Source organism: Saccoglossus kowalevskii, chromosome 22 (genome assembly GCF_978046115.1).
Source record: "Saccoglossus kowalevskii chromosome 22, keSacKowa6.1, whole genome shotgun sequence".
NCBI classification, from domain to species: Eukaryota; Metazoa; Hemichordata; class Enteropneusta; family Harrimaniidae; genus Saccoglossus; species Saccoglossus kowalevskii.
Genome location: NC_140662.1, coordinates 13018165 through 13037123, shown reverse-complemented (window position 1 = coordinate 13037123; position 18959 = coordinate 13018165). Strand labels below are relative to the sequence as shown.

The 18959-nt window shown below is 33.8% G+C and overlaps 1 protein-coding gene across 1 annotated transcript in view; it reads left to right on the top strand.

Moving 5' to 3' along the window:
• Positions 1-1209: 1209 nt before the first annotated feature.
• LOC102802937 (presequence protease, mitochondrial-like) overlaps positions 1210-18959 on the top strand; it is a 28347-nt gene continuing 10597 nt past the window's right edge. Inside the window, exons 1-18 of the mRNA XM_085496039.1 lie at positions 1210-1396; positions 2182-2342; positions 3056-3182; positions 3660-3748; positions 4115-4243; positions 5443-5556; positions 5740-5836; positions 6282-6555; positions 7544-7660; positions 9241-9370; positions 10140-10260; positions 11369-11445; positions 11837-12002; positions 12994-13094; positions 13975-14095; positions 14887-14999; positions 16709-16762; positions 18393-18464. Coding sequence (XP_085352165.1) covers positions 1382-1396; positions 2182-2342; positions 3056-3182; positions 3660-3748; positions 4115-4243; positions 5443-5556; positions 5740-5836; positions 6282-6555; positions 7544-7660; positions 9241-9370; positions 10140-10260; positions 11369-11445; positions 11837-12002; positions 12994-13094; positions 13975-14095; positions 14887-14999; positions 16709-16762; positions 18393-18464 — 2078 coding nt within the window. The 5' untranslated portion in view covers positions 1210-1381. The remainder of the gene's footprint in view (positions 1397-2181; positions 2343-3055; positions 3183-3659; positions 3749-4114; positions 4244-5442; positions 5557-5739; positions 5837-6281; positions 6556-7543; positions 7661-9240; positions 9371-10139; positions 10261-11368; positions 11446-11836; positions 12003-12993; positions 13095-13974; positions 14096-14886; positions 15000-16708; positions 16763-18392; positions 18465-18959) is intronic.

Sequence of the window (18959 nt, the reverse complement as noted above, 5' to 3'; positions counted from 1 at the left end):
GTATTGTGTAAATTGAAAGTTTACCTTGTGATTTAAGAGGTTTGCAGTGCTCTCACCGGGATTCAAACGTCGTGGTGGTGTCGGCGCAATGCTGCTCTGAGACGCTTGCCAGTCTCTGCCTCGCTCAAAATCACTATCACCATGCTTGATTTCCGCAATTTACATTTGTTTATGATTTCCACAGCTATTGTTCTATGAGATGCGTTCTCGCTGTTCATAAACAGCCATAAACAAATTTAGTTGGGTTGGCATGTACTCATTGAAAGTGTTGGTTTATTTACGTAATCCACTCACTGATCACGCAATAGGCGAAGTTAAACATTTGTTGCTCCTCAGGAGAGCTTGCCCACAACGGTAAATGTCCCAATATAAACGTACCGGTACGTTTATCTTTTCCACAGAAAAATTCCACCTGGTACATTTTTATTTGGGGCGGTACGTTTATTTATTTTTCTAAATCGGCCCGATTAAAAAAAAAATCATGCCTTTTTTCCCATAAGAAACGAAGCCAAAAGATCGCACTAAAACATCGGTAAATCTGGTCTTCCGTGTTGCTTTCACTATGAGATCGCTGAACTGTCATATTTAAATGCTTTATGGTAATTTGGTGGAGCTGCTCATATATCATTTGCATACATTTTTGTATGTATTGTGCAGTTTCCCAGCCAGTCCGACTCGAGTAGTGATTGGTTGCTACTCATTACATCTTGCAGCCTTTCAAACAGTATATTGCTAGACATGCATCAATTGTTGTCCATTTATATTCCTAATGCAATTTCTTTCTGGCTGGTATAAATATATTAAGTAATATGTTTTCGTACTGAAAAGACGGGACACAAATATCTTTTTTAATTAAATTTAACAGCTAATGGGAGCACATATGCTACAACCTCTGCTTACTTTTGACTAAATGTTTTTTTTTGTTTTTTTCAGGTGCAGAGCCAGAATTTTTTTCTCAGAAAGCAAAGCCACTGAAACTGCATATATTACAAAAGCATACTATTCGCTGCATGTCTGACAATTGTATAAAGTTTTGCAGGTCGTCTTTTTTTTTTCTTTGAGAAGTGCTGTCAACCAAAGCATAAATATGTGTTTCTCTGTACATAAAAGTTTAATTTCACACGATTTGTCAATCATTTTAATGTTAAAAAAATCACATTCCTGACATGGTTATATTCCAGCTATATTACTATAAACAAAACTATATATCTTAAATTTGATAACTAACGGGGACTGTGCCATGCATGGCTTGTAATTTAATGGTGTGGATATTTCCGTGCTGTGTTTCTATTTCTACAGTCAAGAAGGCTGGAGGTTGGAACATGAAGACGTGACAGATCCCACATCACCAGTTATATTTAAAGGTGTGGTCTTCAATGAAATGAAAGGTGCTTTGGTAAGATTCAATACTGTAAAATACTTTATTTTAGCTGGAATTAATTTTCGCTAAAAAAACATTTTGGGTGTTTTGTATAGAATTTGTTTTCACTGATTGCATGTAAAACAGACAAAAACAAGTATATTTGCTGGATTTTATAATCATCCCTGTCAGTGAAAATAGCGGAAATGAATTCCAAGTGAAAATAAAGAATTTGTCTGTATTGTTTTTCCTAATTGTATGCAATTACTGACTTATGCAGCAACTTGTCAGACAAAGAGAGCATAACATTATAAATAATGACATTAATTTTTCAGATTCATTTAACAAATTGAAAGTTGGTTTGAGCTCAATCTGATTAAAATAAGATTTTAGTTTTTATTCTTTTTTTTGTATATTTATTTTATTTTGTTTTGATCTAGTATTTATTTTTTGAAGTTTTGGTAATTGTGAAAGCAAACAAGGGCAGAATATAAAACACAAAATCAAAGTAAAATAATAAGGCATTAATAACAAAAGTAATAAAATATAAAATAAAAATAAGTTTAATCAGTTACATCAGATTTTAATCAGGTTGGTTTGAGCTTAGCTGAATTGAAAATTGTATGTCATCTTTTTTCTTCCCTCATTATTATGGTTTCACTCCATAAATAATAGCAAGCAGCAAGCATTTTAACACTTCTTATGTTGAAAAACTGTAAAAAAGTATAGCTGAAATGAATGGGAAAGAACAGCATCAGGCGGTGATGTTTTAAAAGAGTTCCAGTGTTAGTTCCATTTTGTTGTGATATTTCTCTTTGCAGACAAATCCAGATCAGCTGTTTTCCTTACATTTACAAAATAACATCCTGCCGAGTCACACATACTCCATGAACAGTGGAGGTGAACCACTCAATATTCCTGAGTTGACCTGGGAAAAGCTGAAAGAATTCCATGCAACACATTACCATCCAAGCAACTCTAGGTGAGAGAATAGACCATTTTCCGTTCACTACGAGATCCTGCGTTATGCGTGAAATCGAACGTAAAAAGAGGTCAAACAAAGGTCATAGCATCGTAGTGGCATGGGATTCGACATGCTTAATAATGTGCTGTTCAAACGCAATATTCCCCTGTCTAAGATCTGCCTTTTCATGTGAGCTACGAAATAAATAAATTTGAGTTCAAAATCAAATCGTTCGATATTTGTGGCAGACATTCAGCTTGCGTCTTTCACGCAACTCACGTGATATTGCAGTTGAACGAAAAATCACCTATTATGGTACATTTCTAATCATGTACCAGTAGTTTATTTCACCATAGTCCGTTATTGTCACCTTTCACAAAATAAACGCACATAATTTTATCTTTGTATAATTTTTTTTTTTTTTAAATTGTGATCAAGGGGTCTTAAATATGTTTATTCAGTTCTTAATTTAATTATCATATTATAGAAAAAACTAAATTTTGATAAAAAAAATTGTGGCATTCAAAGATAATTACTGCATGTACCATATTTGCTTTATAATCATATTTGACTGTGTTAACACCCCATGTCCTCAACTCAAAAAAAAGTATGTTTTAGGAGTGGGTGCTTATCGAAGCAATCCTCTAAAAATTGTCGAAATGTCAACTTTTTCCCACAATGCAACAAATCTTGACACTAATTTGAAATGTATTTCGTATCAATTTCATTAGATTTTATACTTATGGTGATATTGAAATGGAGCGTCATTTAGAATTAATTAATAACCAAGCTCTAACAAGATTTAGTCGAATTGAGCCTGATACACAAGTTCCTAAAGAGAAACGATGGAAGCAACCAGTAAGTGTACATCACATTGAATATTTATATTTTCAGCAAATTAGTTTAGAAAGTTGTTGTGTGTTTATGGTTGTTAAAGATTCAATATGGATGAGAACATGTAATTTTTGATATTGTTGTTTAATACTAAATACGTAGGATAATGTTTCATCATGATGTGAAAATGGTTTTTTTTCATACCACTGCTCTGAGTATTCGTTCAATGGCACAATGGAATTATCTAATACACACATGTATCAATTATTTTGGTACTTACAATAACAATCCCTGCATATTAGTCGTTCAGATTTTTCATCTAACGAATACTGTATCTTGCAAACCACACGTTTTTAGTTCATGATATAAAATTCATTATTGATGTTCAAAGGATTAAAACAACGACTAAAACCTACTACCTACCTATCTAATAATTGAACATAATTGATTATGGTCCAATTAATAGATTGGAAAGTATATCATAAAGTTTTCTAATTACAGAAAGAAAAGCATGTCCACTGTGCTGTGGAGCATATGACTGCTGATCCCAACAAACAGACAACATTGTCAGTCAGCTTTCTGCTTGGAGAGTAAGTATTATGTAATAATTTTGTATATTATATTGTAGCATGTTGTAGCTTTGAAAACTATAAACATTTGGTGATACCGAAGCGAAAGTGAATATGTGAATGACTAAACATTAGAAGGTTTGACATACATGTAGTCTAGTCTAGTCTAGTCTAGTCTAGTCTAGTCTAGTTGTGTCATGTCTAATTATGTGTAGTCTAGTCTAGATAGTCTAGGGCTGGTCTGGTGAAGTAGTCAAGTTATGCATAGTCTAGTCTAGTCTAGTTGTGTCTTACTGAGTTTTGAGGTGCGCTTGGTGGCTAAAATGACAAACCTTGACTGACATTCAATTTAAGGAATATATTCAATAATTTTCTTTTCTTTTCTAGTGTTACAGATACATTCAATTCATTTACAGCCAGTATATTTGGGTCATTGCTGACAGCGGGACCCACATCACCATTCTATCAAGCACTGATAGACGCTAATATTGGTGCCGATTATTCACCGGTTGTAGGGTGAGTTTTACACTAATCTGCAAGTTGTAGATAATTACCTTTTTGTTTCAATCAGTTTTAGAGACATGTTTACCTGTATGCTTGATAATTGAACCGTGTCATTTCATTATATAGAGATTATAAATGGAAAATAAGGATATTAGGTAGCGGATATACATGTAAGACCTCTCTGGGAAAAAAAGCATATTTGGCGGAAGATAATATCACCTAGCGATATGCTCGCACAAGAAATACGCTACAAAATAGCTGTTTTATGTCACATTGCTATGTGTAAATTTCTAAATCTCCCAATGTCTTTCCTCAGTTTATACTACTATTGTGAGGGATGATGAAGAGGCTTTTTTAAAAAAAATAATAATTCTGAAAACGTAATATTCCGATTTTCGTTATAATCATCACATATTGATTTCCATGTGGATTTGGGATTTTATTTGTGGAAACTGGCATTCTAAATACAGTTTCAGGGGTCAGAATTTACCTGTCATGTAGTGTGTGTTTTATATTTTATATTCAAATTCCAAGGCTAGAACACTCTCCAACAAAGTGCATAGATGGGCGTGGCACATGACAAAATCAACAACAATTCTAGTACTGTGGAATACTTCGCTGGAATTAATTTTCGCTGAAAAGGCTTTTTGGGCATTTTGTATGGAATTTACTTTTACTGATTTTTTATGAGTTTAATGTGAAATATAGGAAAAAAAGTATATTTGCTGGGTTTTATTTTCACGGAATCATCCCTTCAGCGAAAATAGCGAAAATAAATTCCAAGCGAAAATAAAGTATTCTACAGTACATTTCAACAGACTAGCAATAACAGCGATCATACCCCATTTCTCCACATAAACAAAACAAAAAATTAGCAAAACAAAAATGTTTTTAGTTGTGATTCTTCATATTCACGCAGCTTTATGAAATGCTATACTATCATATTTTTGGAAATAATAATTTGTTTCCCTGTTTTGATCAATTGATCACATGCCCGCAATCACAGTGAACAGTTCTCACAGTGATACTGATTCAGTAAGAGGCCAAATACAAACCAATCAGATAGCAGATCCAGAATACTGTATAAAACATTTATTTGTTAATATTCAATAAATTTTGCAGAGTCTAATTTTGACAGGTCAAGTTTTTCATCTGTTTCTCAGAAAAATATACCGGTAATAAAATATAAACATTTAATATTTTTGTTGCAGGTATGACAACTCAACTCGAGATACTACATTCACTGTCGGTCTGAAGGGCATTGCAGAAGAAGATGTAGAGAAAGTGAAGCAAATTATTGAAGAGACATTTGACAAAGTCATTGAGTAAGTAAATCACATGACCTGTATCATGAGATATGATTGGCTGGCTATGTATCATGTATTTTTTTAAATAAGTTTCATCAGAGGAACCATGACTACTGAAAGTAATATTTTAGGAATATGAAGCAGCAATATGCTGAGAAATATTTTTATTTCATAATCATATTTAAATCTATTCATGTCCAGAGAGGGATTTGCTGATGAGAGGATTCAAGCCATTCTTCATAAGATAGAACTTGGTTTAAAACATCAAACCACGCAGTTTGGACTTGGTTTAATTTCGGTAAGTGCTGACTGTGTTTTTGTATGATTTGTTTAATGTGAACTGAGTTTATATGTTAGAGATTTATTTCACTAATTGGTAGCTAAGGAATGAACTAAAACTGCCTGTTCTGAAAAATAATATTTTTACCAAGGATTTGGTTCAGTTGCAGTGATGAAAAGTTGAATTATTGAAAAAGTGCCAGAACAGTGGGGGGGGTGGGGTGGGGGGGGGGGGTGGTGTGTATCGTCTGGGCAAGTTGTCCTCATTAATAATAATAATAATAATAATAATAATTCTATCAATGTATACTGCATTAAATGATATAAAATAGTTTAAAATGAAAAACAAACTATTACCGGTAGCTCACTCTTTTCTAATAGAAAAAATATTATATTAAATATTTTCCAATCTTTGACGATGTTGTACTCATTAGGTAAATAAACTTAATTGTTCCTTGTTACAGTCGTTAATGCCAAGTTGGAATCATGGAGCTGATCCGATCAATCAACTTCAAGTCAATCAAAATGTGGAAAAATTCAAAAGAATCCTGGAGAAAAATCCAAACTTCTTGAAAGAAAAAGTTCGTGAATATTTCAAAGACAATTTGCATAAATTAACTCTGACAATGAGCCCTGATGAAGAATATGAGCAGAAGAAAAGTAAAGAGGAGAAGAAAATGTTAGGAAAAATGTTGGGGAGCCTTGGCAACGAACAGATGACAGATATTTACAATAATGGTAGGAAATTATCATTATTTGAATTTTAATGTTTGATGTGGGTCCCATGTAACATATACATTGTGCGTAAAATACCATGACAACAATGTTTTTGTGACATTTTTCATCTGTATATTTACGTTTGTACTTTTCTGGATTTGCATGTCCCCTTCATTGTTTGCCATTTTTGATGTCCATCTTGTATGGGAAAACAAGAAAAAATGACATTTTTATTTGTTTTAATGACTTGTTTTAATAATTTGCATACAATTTGCATAATTAATGACATTCAACAAATGTACATATACTTTATGGAATATCTCACATTAGTCTTTACATTTCATTTTTTATGGAACATTAATACGAATTGTCTGTCTGCCTGGAGTCATTTATCGGGTGTGCTTTAACTGATCTCTTTTAAACTTAACAAAGACTATGTATGGCGACCTTAAAGGGCAGTAGTCGTTGCACCACGCATGCACAAGATATATGGGTCTCATATAAACAAAGATGACGACTTTGCAGATCAACGAGTACAAACTGAGCTTTACTTAGGTATTTTTGGTGATTGGAAAGTATCGAAGGAGTCACCGGCGGTAATTAGTGCAAGTCCTGCCCAGGTCAAACCTCATACTTGTGATTTGCATTAGAAGAGCGCATTGGATTGTGAGAAAATTAATGTTTATCAACACAAATGTCGCACATGTGCTGCGCGACGACCACCTCCCTTTAATATACACATAAATGGTCATTCTGATACTGAACAGGTTTAATTGATTCAAAATTTGTATCGTCGTCTTGCATATTTAATTACTGGTGAATGTCATATTTTTGTAGACTCTACTGTGATCCCTGGGAAGACAGACCAGGGCTTTAAATTCTTCTGTGCATCTTGCCTTGAGCTATCAGAACTACAGAATACGAGTGAAGATTTGTCTTGTCTCTCGTCACTTGAAATCAGCGATCTTATGTCATCATCATTATTATTGTCTGTTTCTACTGTTGCTAGGCATTGAGCTATCAAAACTACAGAGTACTAGTCAAGATTTATCTTGTCTCCCGTCACTTGAAATCAGCGACATTGAGCCTGAAATGAAACGAACACACGTGGAACATTCAACTTTGGGTAAGTTTCATTATAATGCATTCAATTTGGTTGAGAAAATGTAAAATTGATGAGATTGCGATAGATGTACCTGTTTGTTGGACTGGTAACATAAGATGTTGTGAACTAATTTTGCAAGTCAGTTAAAGTTGTGAAAATTACACTAGGGCTCTAAAAATTTGGAATCGTAGTAAATTTTGTGAAAACTTGACCAAATCTTCATCTTGTGAGAATTACTAGCAGCATACCGGTATGTTACAGTATTTTAATATAAGAGTTTTAAAGTACTGTAAAGGGGGTAATTATTCACTGGGTTTTAATTTAGCTTATTTTGCTGACTGGAAAATGCGCTTAATTAAAATCCAGTGAATATGTAAAATTTAGCATAGAACACATTATCTAAATGACGAAACCGTGAATTTAAAACCCACTGAATGTGCCTGAAATGGTAAATCAGTGAAATTTAAACCCTGTGAAAATTAGTCTTTTTACAGTATGTATGGAATATGGTGGTTATCACTGCAAACAGAATTCCTTTGGACCACAAAAATTCCAAAACTGAATTTGTGCATTGGATTGGAGCTCCACCCTGAGCTTCAACTTGAGCTTGGGAAATTCTTTACAGCAGAAGCTCAAAACAAAGTTGGAGCACCGACAATGAGCTCCAACCTGAGCTTCAACTTGAGCTTGGGAAATTATTTACAGCAGAAGCTCAAAATAAAGTTGGAGCACCGACAATGAGCTCCAACCAGAGTGTCCAAGATCAAATCAGCTGGTATAGCTTACAAAATATTTGTAGCCTATTGTCGAGTAATATGAGGGGTGCACTGGAAACTAGCTAGGATGTATTAGGATGTATACTAAAATATGTCTCATGGCATGGAAAAATAATGCTTTTTTTGTCCAGGTTATATGATAAATATTTTGAGTGTGTATGTATTAAAATATGCAATCATAGTACACATGCACACATCAAAGTAAACAAAATTATGTGAATTTGCATGCCAGTTTATAAAATTGTAAACAAATATTTTCTTAAATACCGTACTCGACCGTGTTAGCGCCCAGGGGCCTCAACTCAGAAAATCACGATTTTGTAGGGGTGGGCGCTTACCCGAGCACTCCCACCCCCCTCGAAAAAGAGTGCAAATGAAAATTTTGATTCATCAAGTGACAGATTACGTCTTTGAGGGAAAATCAAATTACTAAATTAATTTGCGTCGTCATTGATTTAACACTTAACGTGAAAGGCGTTTTCTCATTAGTGTGTATCATTTATGCATATAATTTCATATCTCATACACTTTGTATCATTTTAATTGTACATGGTATTCCCAGATTAACACCGGTTGTTAATGACACATACGACATTAGATTCTCGACTCTGATGAAAAGACAAGTTTCTGCCACTCACCGCAGAAGCCACTCATTGCGAATCTACTAGTTTCTTAACATTAATATGTTCTATTTTTGACACCAGGACTATATCAGATACTAAAATTTATGTCTTTATTTTGAACCTTAGATTTGCACAAGTCTGGTGAAAATTTGTGACATAACAACAACAGATGCTAATATGTTATTTTGTTTATTTTATTCAGAATCTGCTCCAATTCAGCTGTGTGAGCAGCCGACCAATGGCGTGACATACTTCAGGGCAGTATCAAATATGCATAAATTACCCAGAGAGCTTGTACCCTACGTTCCGCTCTTCTGTCGAGTCATCACCAAGTGAGTTGTATTATATGCATGCTGATTGGTTTGACAAAATATTGCAAATGTCCTGAAGGGTTTCATGTGATGTTATGCACAGGAACTAATTGCTATTACTTGTAAAATCTGTATTAGAAGCTGCGGTTTCTATTAAAATGGTACAATGCAACAGAAGGAATGCGGTTTCTATTAGAGCATCTACACATATGAGAAATAGTGAAGTTTCAGTTCTCAATTGTTCAAAAAGAATAGGTGAGACTTCTATCAGGGATGCAGCTTCTAATACAGATTGTACGGTATCTGCGTTGTGTGCACTTTTGTTTTTCCTTAAAATTTCACAAAATAGGATGTAAATATAAGATTATAGACAAAATTCACTCAACTTGTGTACAAAATAAATGTCACCATCCAGAGCACATCTATCCATCCGCGAAAATTCATGTAGGTGTCTTGTCCTCATTGTCAGTATGCATGTGGATGATTGATCATCGCATGGAGACATAGCATTTGATTTGTATTCAGATAAACAATGTTTAGTTGAAATTTAAATCAAAATATACTGATTATGCTCTTGATACAAAAATTATTATAATTAGGCTTGTTTTGTTGATGATTTTCAATGACATTATATTTTCAATATTTTGATAAAATTCATCTCGCGCATAATTAAAATACTGTAAACAGCATTAATTTCTTTCATGAAAATTCTTAGCTCAAAAGATTAAATAGTTTACAGTATCTAGTTTATTGACTTGCTCAGTTATCGTACATATTTTTTTCTTTCAAGGATTGGTGCTGGGGTCATGAGTCATCACAATCTTGCACATGAAGAAGAATTGAAAACAGGTGGACTGGGTGTTGGCTTACACACATCATTACATCCTAGCCATATGAATATTCATGATGAGGTAAGGTTGCTATGGCAATTTTATGAATATTCATTAGTATGTAATGAGTAATTGGCTCAAGATTTTTTGTCCTACATACATCACATTCAGTTGAATATTCATTGATAAATATAATTTTTGCATAATCACATTATGGGCTCCATAAGCTGAAGAAGCTGAACTCTTGCCCAACACAAGAAGTTGAATATTGAATTTGAAGAAATGCCTTCTTGGACAAAAGTGTGCAATCTCTTATAATTGCTTGACTACACCTCTAAAAAAAAAGAGGGGGCTGGGTCTTAAGACATATACCGACCTAACTTGAGTAATATGGCATTCCTGAGTCAAACAGTATTGATTCACGTACAACATTGCATATTGTATGGTATGATCCATATATATTGTACATTACAAAACGTTACCACATTTATCTGAAACATCTGCAAAAGGTCGCCCATAAGCGATGTAAAAGTACTGGGGTGATTTTTTGGTGCCGCTGAAAATAATAGTTAAAAAAAATTGTTTTTTCAAGAGCAGCATCAACTGGTTCAGCAAGAATTGTGTGCACACATAATGACTGTGCAGTTCAATAGAGCTTTGTAGAAAATTATCAAATCTGCTTATAAATATTGCTGTGATATCCAAGTTACGGAAAACTAGATACCGATACTCTTGTTTTTCAAAAAAATATACTATAAATTACTTTATTTCCGCTTGGAATTTATTTTCGCTGAAGGAATGCTTCAGTGAAAATGAAATCCAGTGAATATACTTTTTTTCCTATTCAACTCATCAAAAAACAGTGAAAGTAAATTGCATACAAAAAAAACCAAATGCTTTTTCAGCGAAAATTAATTCCAGCTAAAATAAAGTATTTCACAGTATAATGTAAGTTTGTTGTTATAGTAATTCAAATGTAATCATAAATTCAAAATTACACAACTGAGAGCTTTGTCATGTTACAGTAAACTTGGATGTGGAAACAGTTGCTTTTATGTACAATTCTGAGAGGAAATGCCAAAACATTGCCCTGGTGGTTTCCGAAACAACTCTTCATCTTTCAGATAAATACAGTACTTCTGATATACCCTAAAAGTGTAATTAACGAACATGTCAATGTCTCTTGCAGGGAGTTATATTTTCTTCTCACTGCCTGGATCAAAACTTGAAACCAATGTTTTATCTCTGGACGGAAATATTCAACAGGTGAGACAGTCTGTCATGATTTATTTGATTTCATCTCATCATTTGACAGAAGAATTACTAATGTTTTAAAAGCCATATTTGACAGTGTTTTATAATTTGTAAACATATCAATTTATTATTTCTCCCCGCTAGATAAACATTTTTCATTACTATACTTTATTTTCACTTTGAATTTTTTTTCACTGATGGGGTGATTCAGTAAAAATATTTAAAAAATAAACTCCAAACAAAAAACCCAAAATGTCAAAATTTTATCGTGCATCCATCAATGTTCCATGTCACAATTAATAATTATTATCATAATTAAATAAGAATAATTTATTAATTTAAAAAGAATATTAGTGGAAATTATATTAAACTGTGAAATGCTATTTTTATTGTCAATCCACAGAGCCCATTTAAGTGATAAGAAGAGGCTACGAACACTAATCCAGATGGAGGCTGCCGATCTCGCTAATTCAGTCGCTGACAACGGTCATCACTATGCATTGCTGTGTGCTGGTAGTTCCTTGACTTCAATGGGCCAGGTCAATGAACTCTTTAATGGAATGACCCAGGTAAATTCAGTTGAAATGACTTGTATGTTAATAATCTGAGTTGTATGTTCTCAATTTTACTCGTTTTCCAAGGTTTTTGAGATTACTACTGTATCAATAATTATGCAAATTACTATGCAAATATGTCACATAAATTATATAGGTTCACATAACTGGAACCAAGAAAAGCAAAGAAACTCTATTCATTTGCCAGCTAGATGCTCGATTGACACTGCCTATGTTGACATCGTTTTTAATGATCCAATCAAATTAAAGATGGCTATAAGATCATGTTTACTAACCAGTGTGCCTAGGCGTCTAGCTAAAAGTGCATAAATTCTAGGCTATACATATGCTGTTGATTTGCCTCATCAGCCAATTTGATGCTAACATCCGTGTATTTCTCTTTGAATTCATTTATATATGGTAGTTTTAAAGGGCAGTCATTCAAGGTTTCAAGGGGATGCATAAAACATGCATACAATTTAAATTAAACTAAAATCTGAAAGAGAGTGATGGCTGCCTTGCTTTAATTTAAATACTTTAAACTATTGTGAGTGACAAATTTTCACAAAATCCACAATCTTTTGATAATCATGAAATTTTGTGCAGTGAACATTTCTTTGGGGACCTTGAGACAATGAGTCACAGTGACATTCAGTGTGGTCCTAGAGAGTCACATTGACTTCCACCGTGGTCCTATGGAGTCACAATGACTCTCGCTTAGGGTCCTAGGGGGTTACAGTGATTCTCACTGCAGTCCAAGTGATCCTAGGGAGTCACAATGACTTTTGCTGCAGTCCAAGGGAGTCACAGTGACTTTCATTGTGGTCCTAGGGAGTCACAGTGACTTTCATTGTGGTCCTAGGGAGTCACAGTGACTTTCATTGTGGTCGTAGGGAGTCACAGTGACTTTTACTGCAGTCCTAAAGCCAGCACCTTATGCAAAATTTCATTATCATATTAATATATAATATAATATATGTTTTTTTTGTTATTTTCATGTTTACAGGTCTCTATGATGAAGACAGTTGCTGAAATGAAACACCTGACGCCCATGGTGAAAACCCTCCAGCTGATTGCTAAGAAGTTATTCAATACAAAGTATTTGAGGTTAGACAATTATCCCATTTCAAGTTGAAAAACGTGGCATTGTAATTTAACCTGGGCCTGCATGCATACATGTATGTGTCCACACCTGTATCACAGACATGCCTGCAACACTCATGTTTAAACTTCACGCGCACATCATAAGTCTTGGGTTTATATGCACATGCATTTGTTCTGTGATTCAATTCAAGATGGCTAATGCACATATACTACAATGTGAACTTACATCGAAAACAGACAGAGCCTATGTCAGGTCATAGCTTGTTTGAAAGATGGTGCAGCTTGATATCTACCTCAGCAATGGCCAATAAGACAACAGGGACAGGCTTTATATAGCATGAATTTTCGTTACTGCTGACGTTGTTGTTGTTTTTTGTTGCAATCACACAGTTGTTATGAAGCCAGTAACAAAATCAAACAGTATGGCGTTACAATTAAAATAACAATAAAATAATTGCAAATCAATATAAATTTGCTGCAGCATAGGTTAGTAGTTATCGTGATCACATGACCTTATATTGAACCATCAAAATAACAATTATGCATGCGTGAAATTCCACATGTTTAGCACCTCACCCACTTTCCCCTGAATGAGATGACATAATTTTACTTTTCTTCAGAGATATACACATGATTTTTTAATTACAAAAACGTGTTCAGGATGCATGTATAGTTCATACCAGTAATTCATGTAAAAAATAAAATAGGGATAGTCGAATTTGTTACCATAGAAATTTAATAATCCTAGTCACTCTTCTTCATGGTTATCATTGAATTTAAAGATATCAATTATCCAAGACACTTTATGCTAAAGCCACATATTAAATCAAATAAAACATTATGATTTTAGATTCTTAAAATTTTAAAAATGTTTACTCCCCAGATGTTCCTTGACAACAAGCCCCGAGACCCAAGAAAGGGCGATGCTCAGATTAGAAAAATTTCTTAAAACTGTTCCTGCACCGATCAAGGCAGAAAAAGGATCACAGGTCAAGAAAATAGAGGTCAGTGACCTGTGAGATATTTCTTTATGCTGGTGAATTATATAATCACATACTGTAAAATACTTTATTTTTGCTAAAAATAGATTTGGACTATTTTGTGTGAAATATAATTTCATTGATTGTTGATGAGTTGAATGCAAAATATAGAAGAAAAAGCATTTTTTGGGTTTTATTTCCACTGACTCATCCCTTCAGTGAAAATAAATTCCAAACGAAAATAATGGCGTTTATAGTATTTCTCATAACTTCAGAAACCTGTTAGTGCAATATTTGCTTCATCAGAACTGCACATAAAGCAAAAATGTATTTATATTTTCACACTTCTATCATTAACATGCTGTAAAATACTTTATTTTTGATTTTCGCTATTTTCGCTGAAGGGTTGATTCAGTGAAAATAAAATACAGGGGATATAAACCTCATTTTACATACATCTTGCCAAAAATCAGGGAAAATAAATTCCATAAAAAAACACCCAAAATGTCCTTTCAGCGAAAATTAATTCCAGCTAAAATAAAGTATTTTACAGTATTGTCATTTGAACACCAAAGAATTTCTTCATAAATAAAACCTGCATAATTTTTTTTTTTACAAAAATGTCTAAAAGAAATTAGGTCCATAATTTCACGAAATTTGTAGAAAAATATAGAAAAAATGTACAAAATCATTCACCAACATTTTGATTGGTGTATAAATAAGAAATATTTACAATATGCTGACAGCGGTTAACCTGTTTGATTCTTTGTTGTTTGAATTCCATTACAACTATTTTCAACCTTTGTTATTTTCAGAATCCACATTTTGACCCTACTAAGAGACGGATTCATTTCCCGCTGCCATTTCCTGTGAATTACACTGGTAGATGTATAGCCACTGTACCCTATACAGATCCAGATTGTGCAACGTAAGATACATGACTTGATATGATTATGATATGATATGATGTGATGCAATATATGATATGAAATAGTATGTCGTGGGATTTAACATACTCGTCCGACTTCTATGCATCTATGCTTGACTTAGCGTTCACACCCAATTTTTGGGAAATTTTTATTTTCAGGATCACATGCAGCTATGCACCTTCAAAAAGCCCCAAATTTGACTGTCTAGTCATAAAACCTGGTCTTTTATCATTGTTTGACTTTTAAGAACATTGGTAATCAAATTTATATACTGCAGCATGAATATCGACCACCATGAATATGTTATGAATGCTTACACCATCGTTTAACAACCAAGATAGGAAATAAATACTTTTAAAAATATTGCTAACTACCAGCTTATTAAAGAATTATGTTGTGTTTTCACTGAAATCAATCCTAACAGATCGTACTTTGATGACATTGACATTTACTCCTGCAGTGCTTCACCAGAATGCCTTCAGGAATTTCTGGAGAATTGTATTGATAGAACGCAGCATTCTGATTGGTTATTACCGTTAGGTGTATCAGGTTAAATAGCACTGTTGTATGTCAAATTTTGCAAGAAATCATCATCGTTGCTCTGCATCAAGTACAATTAAAAAAAATTGACAATGAAGTAGATTTTGACTTTGATTGTGTTCCAAATAAGACTAAAATTGTCCTTTGCACACTTTTTTGAACCCACCTTCCTAAAACACATATACCTTAAGTACCCTGGCTGCTAAGTCAGAACAAGTATGGTATATTGTACATTTCTTTATGTGCTGTTTCATAATGAATATCATCGTGAGAGACTTCAAATTTTGCTAAAGAAGCACTTCTAGAGTTATTAAAAGATCCTCAGCTTCCTCTGTAACTACTTTCCCAATCCTGAACAGTAATGTGTTTATCGCAGCTTATATGTGAGAATATTGCAATAAATAACCATGGTGCAATAACACTATTCTCTGGAGTGGAAATCCGGGCATTTTCACTGCTTGGCAACCATCAAAACTCAAAAAACTCAAAAAAAAAAAAAAATTATTTTGGGCTAGTTATTGAGACTCTCCTGAAAAGTACGAGATTACTTCTACAAAAAATATAAATTTGGTTGTTCAGGATTATTCAAAGTTGAGTTTGTGCTGTTTTCTCAACTGTAGCTGTTTTCAACGGCTTTCGACCCATAGAAATACAGTGTACAGTGGTGCGTCTTAACAACGTGGAACGTCTTACGATGTAGCTCCGCCCCAGAGAACAAATTCGTAATAATAATGACTGGAAGTTTATTTTGCTAACAAATATTTGGAAGATGGATAATACTTCTGTTCAATGATTATCAAAAAAACGTTGGTAACTGCAAATACCCGTCCATTGATGTGCTTAAATGTCATGCCTAATTAGCATATGATTCAGAAATGAAGGTCTGTCATTTTATGTACGGTAACTCCGAACTAGTCATGTGGTAAAAGGGTACTCTCCTGTTCGTACAGCTGGTTGATATTTCTCGCTTAATTTGCTGTATTACTCACTCACCTTTGGTTCATGGATAACCCATGATGATGTCACTCATTTCAAGCAGCATCTCATATCACGTATGTCATTGGGAATTTGCATTTCCTAGTGAAGTAGCATGCAACCACTTTTCCTGATAACCACACATTGTCTATTTTTTATAAGGTATTTTGATTTTCCAATTTGAATATTACAGGCTGCGTGTGTTGGCTAAGTTGATGACCAGCAAGTTTCTACACAGGGAAATTAGGTAAGTTGCTGTTCAATGCAGCACTATTGTAAAAACTGTGCATGTGTATGTTCTACAGTTCTGTTGTTGTCTTTTTGGTTCTCAGGTTGGTCTTTACTGACATTGTACACGATTGTGAATGCATTACTTTGATGCTATAATTACTTTAATTATGATCTAGCTCAATACATAATTTTAATAATTGTTTGAAGTTACAAGCTTGCCAGTAAAATGCACACCTCGATAACCTCGGGGCGGACATCCGGACATTTTCACCTGCTGGCAACCAGCGGTGGTTGAAAACAAAGGCCAAAAACTCGCAGAAAACGGTACTTTGGGATGATTGTTGAGACTCTTCTGAACAGTGTAAAAAGATTTGCCCTACATGTGTAACCTATATAAATTTGGTTGTTCGGGATTACTTCAAAGTTGAGTTTGTGTTGTTTTCTTGAATTTTCACCGTCTCGACCATCATTCCACAGCAGCGCGCACAGAGCCCATAGAAATACATGTACAGTGGTGCGCGTCGTAGCAACAGGGAACGTCTTGTTACGTAGGCGCGCCCCCAAGGATATGTCGATCTTTAAAACTTCCTGATATCAATGTATAAACGTTCATTAATGTGTGAGTCTTCTGTTTGGATACTGTAGAATATTATATTTTCGCTTGGAATTCATTTTCGCTATTTTCGCTGAAAGGATGATTCAGTGAAAATAAAATCCAGCAAATATACATTTCTACCTATGTTTTACATTCAACTTGTTAAAAATCAGTAAAAATAAATTCCATACAAAACACTTAAAAAGTGTTTTCAGCGAACTAAAATAAAGTATTCTACAGTATGTGCATTTCTGATTGCAGTGCCATTTTAATATGCAATTATAGTCGCTGTTAACAAAACAATTAGATGACTAGGAATAAAACTGATGCTTTCTCGGTTATTGACAATCCAAATTCTGATTGCTTCGTTTTCAAGAATCCAAATTCTCACCAAAGTATTTGTGACATTGATAATTCTTGCTTCAGTGAATTTGATTGATTTTATTTTCGCTGAAGGGATGATTCCGTGAAAATAAAATCCAGCTAATATATATTTTTTCCTATATTTCACATTAAACTCATCAAAAATCAGTGAAAATAAATTCCATACAAAACGCCCAAAAGGTCTTTTCAGCGAAAATTAATTACAGCGAAAGTATTCCACAGTATATGTCTTTAATGCAAAAATCAGGGCTACCCTGGTACTTTACACACAGAGCCAATGAGGTCTTGGTACTCATATTGTTAAAAAACAATTTGTCTGGTCTTTGAAAGCAAATACCGGGGTTGTAACTAGTGAAAGTGAAAGTCCCAAAATTGAAGTGGATTCAACTTCACTGGTAATTTCAATGAATAGTTGATCAGTCAAAATTCCATTCACAAACAAAGGTTTTAAACAGTTGGAACTAAAATCATATTGTGAAAAGCTCTATTTCAAAAAAGAAAAGATTATATTGGCATTTTTATTCAAAAATCTAATTACAATACACTGTAGACACAGATCTATTATTATTTTCTGTTTTTTTCACAATCATGTGACAAGTTTCATGGATCATGAGATGTAAATAATAAGTATTGTCTAATTTGATATTTGATTTTTATTTTATTCCAGAGAGAAAGGTGGTGCATATGGGGGTGGAGCATCCATGTCAACATCTGGTCTATTCTCGTTCTATTCATATAGGTGAGTTGTAGCTACACTGTAACCTACACTGTGTTTCAGCCCTTCAGTCGTGTATAGATTTGAAACTTGCATGAACTTTTCAGCCAATCGAGGGAAATTCTCAGCAGTTTTATGTGTTACAAACAACTGAATATATTAGTTGACTGTACATTATATGACTGGTAGAATAAACTTTGCAGTTTTCATTTGAGATTCTCATTCACGTGTTGATCTGTTTTGATCAACTGGGATGAATTCCAGGATGAATTTCAATAAATTCAGTTTAGCGTCTACCATCAGACAGAGAACTATTTTTTTGTTTTTAACAATGAGTTCTTTATATGACAATAAACATATACTGTTGGAAATGTTATTTAGAGCTCCGTGGAGTTGTCTTTATCGTCATATTTTAACATGAGTATTCAATGTGGAACAGCCTCTTTACTTCGCTCTTACGCGTAGGGATGTGACCTTTATGCAGTCGTAGTCTTATAAAAACAACTGGTGTCCAGTTGA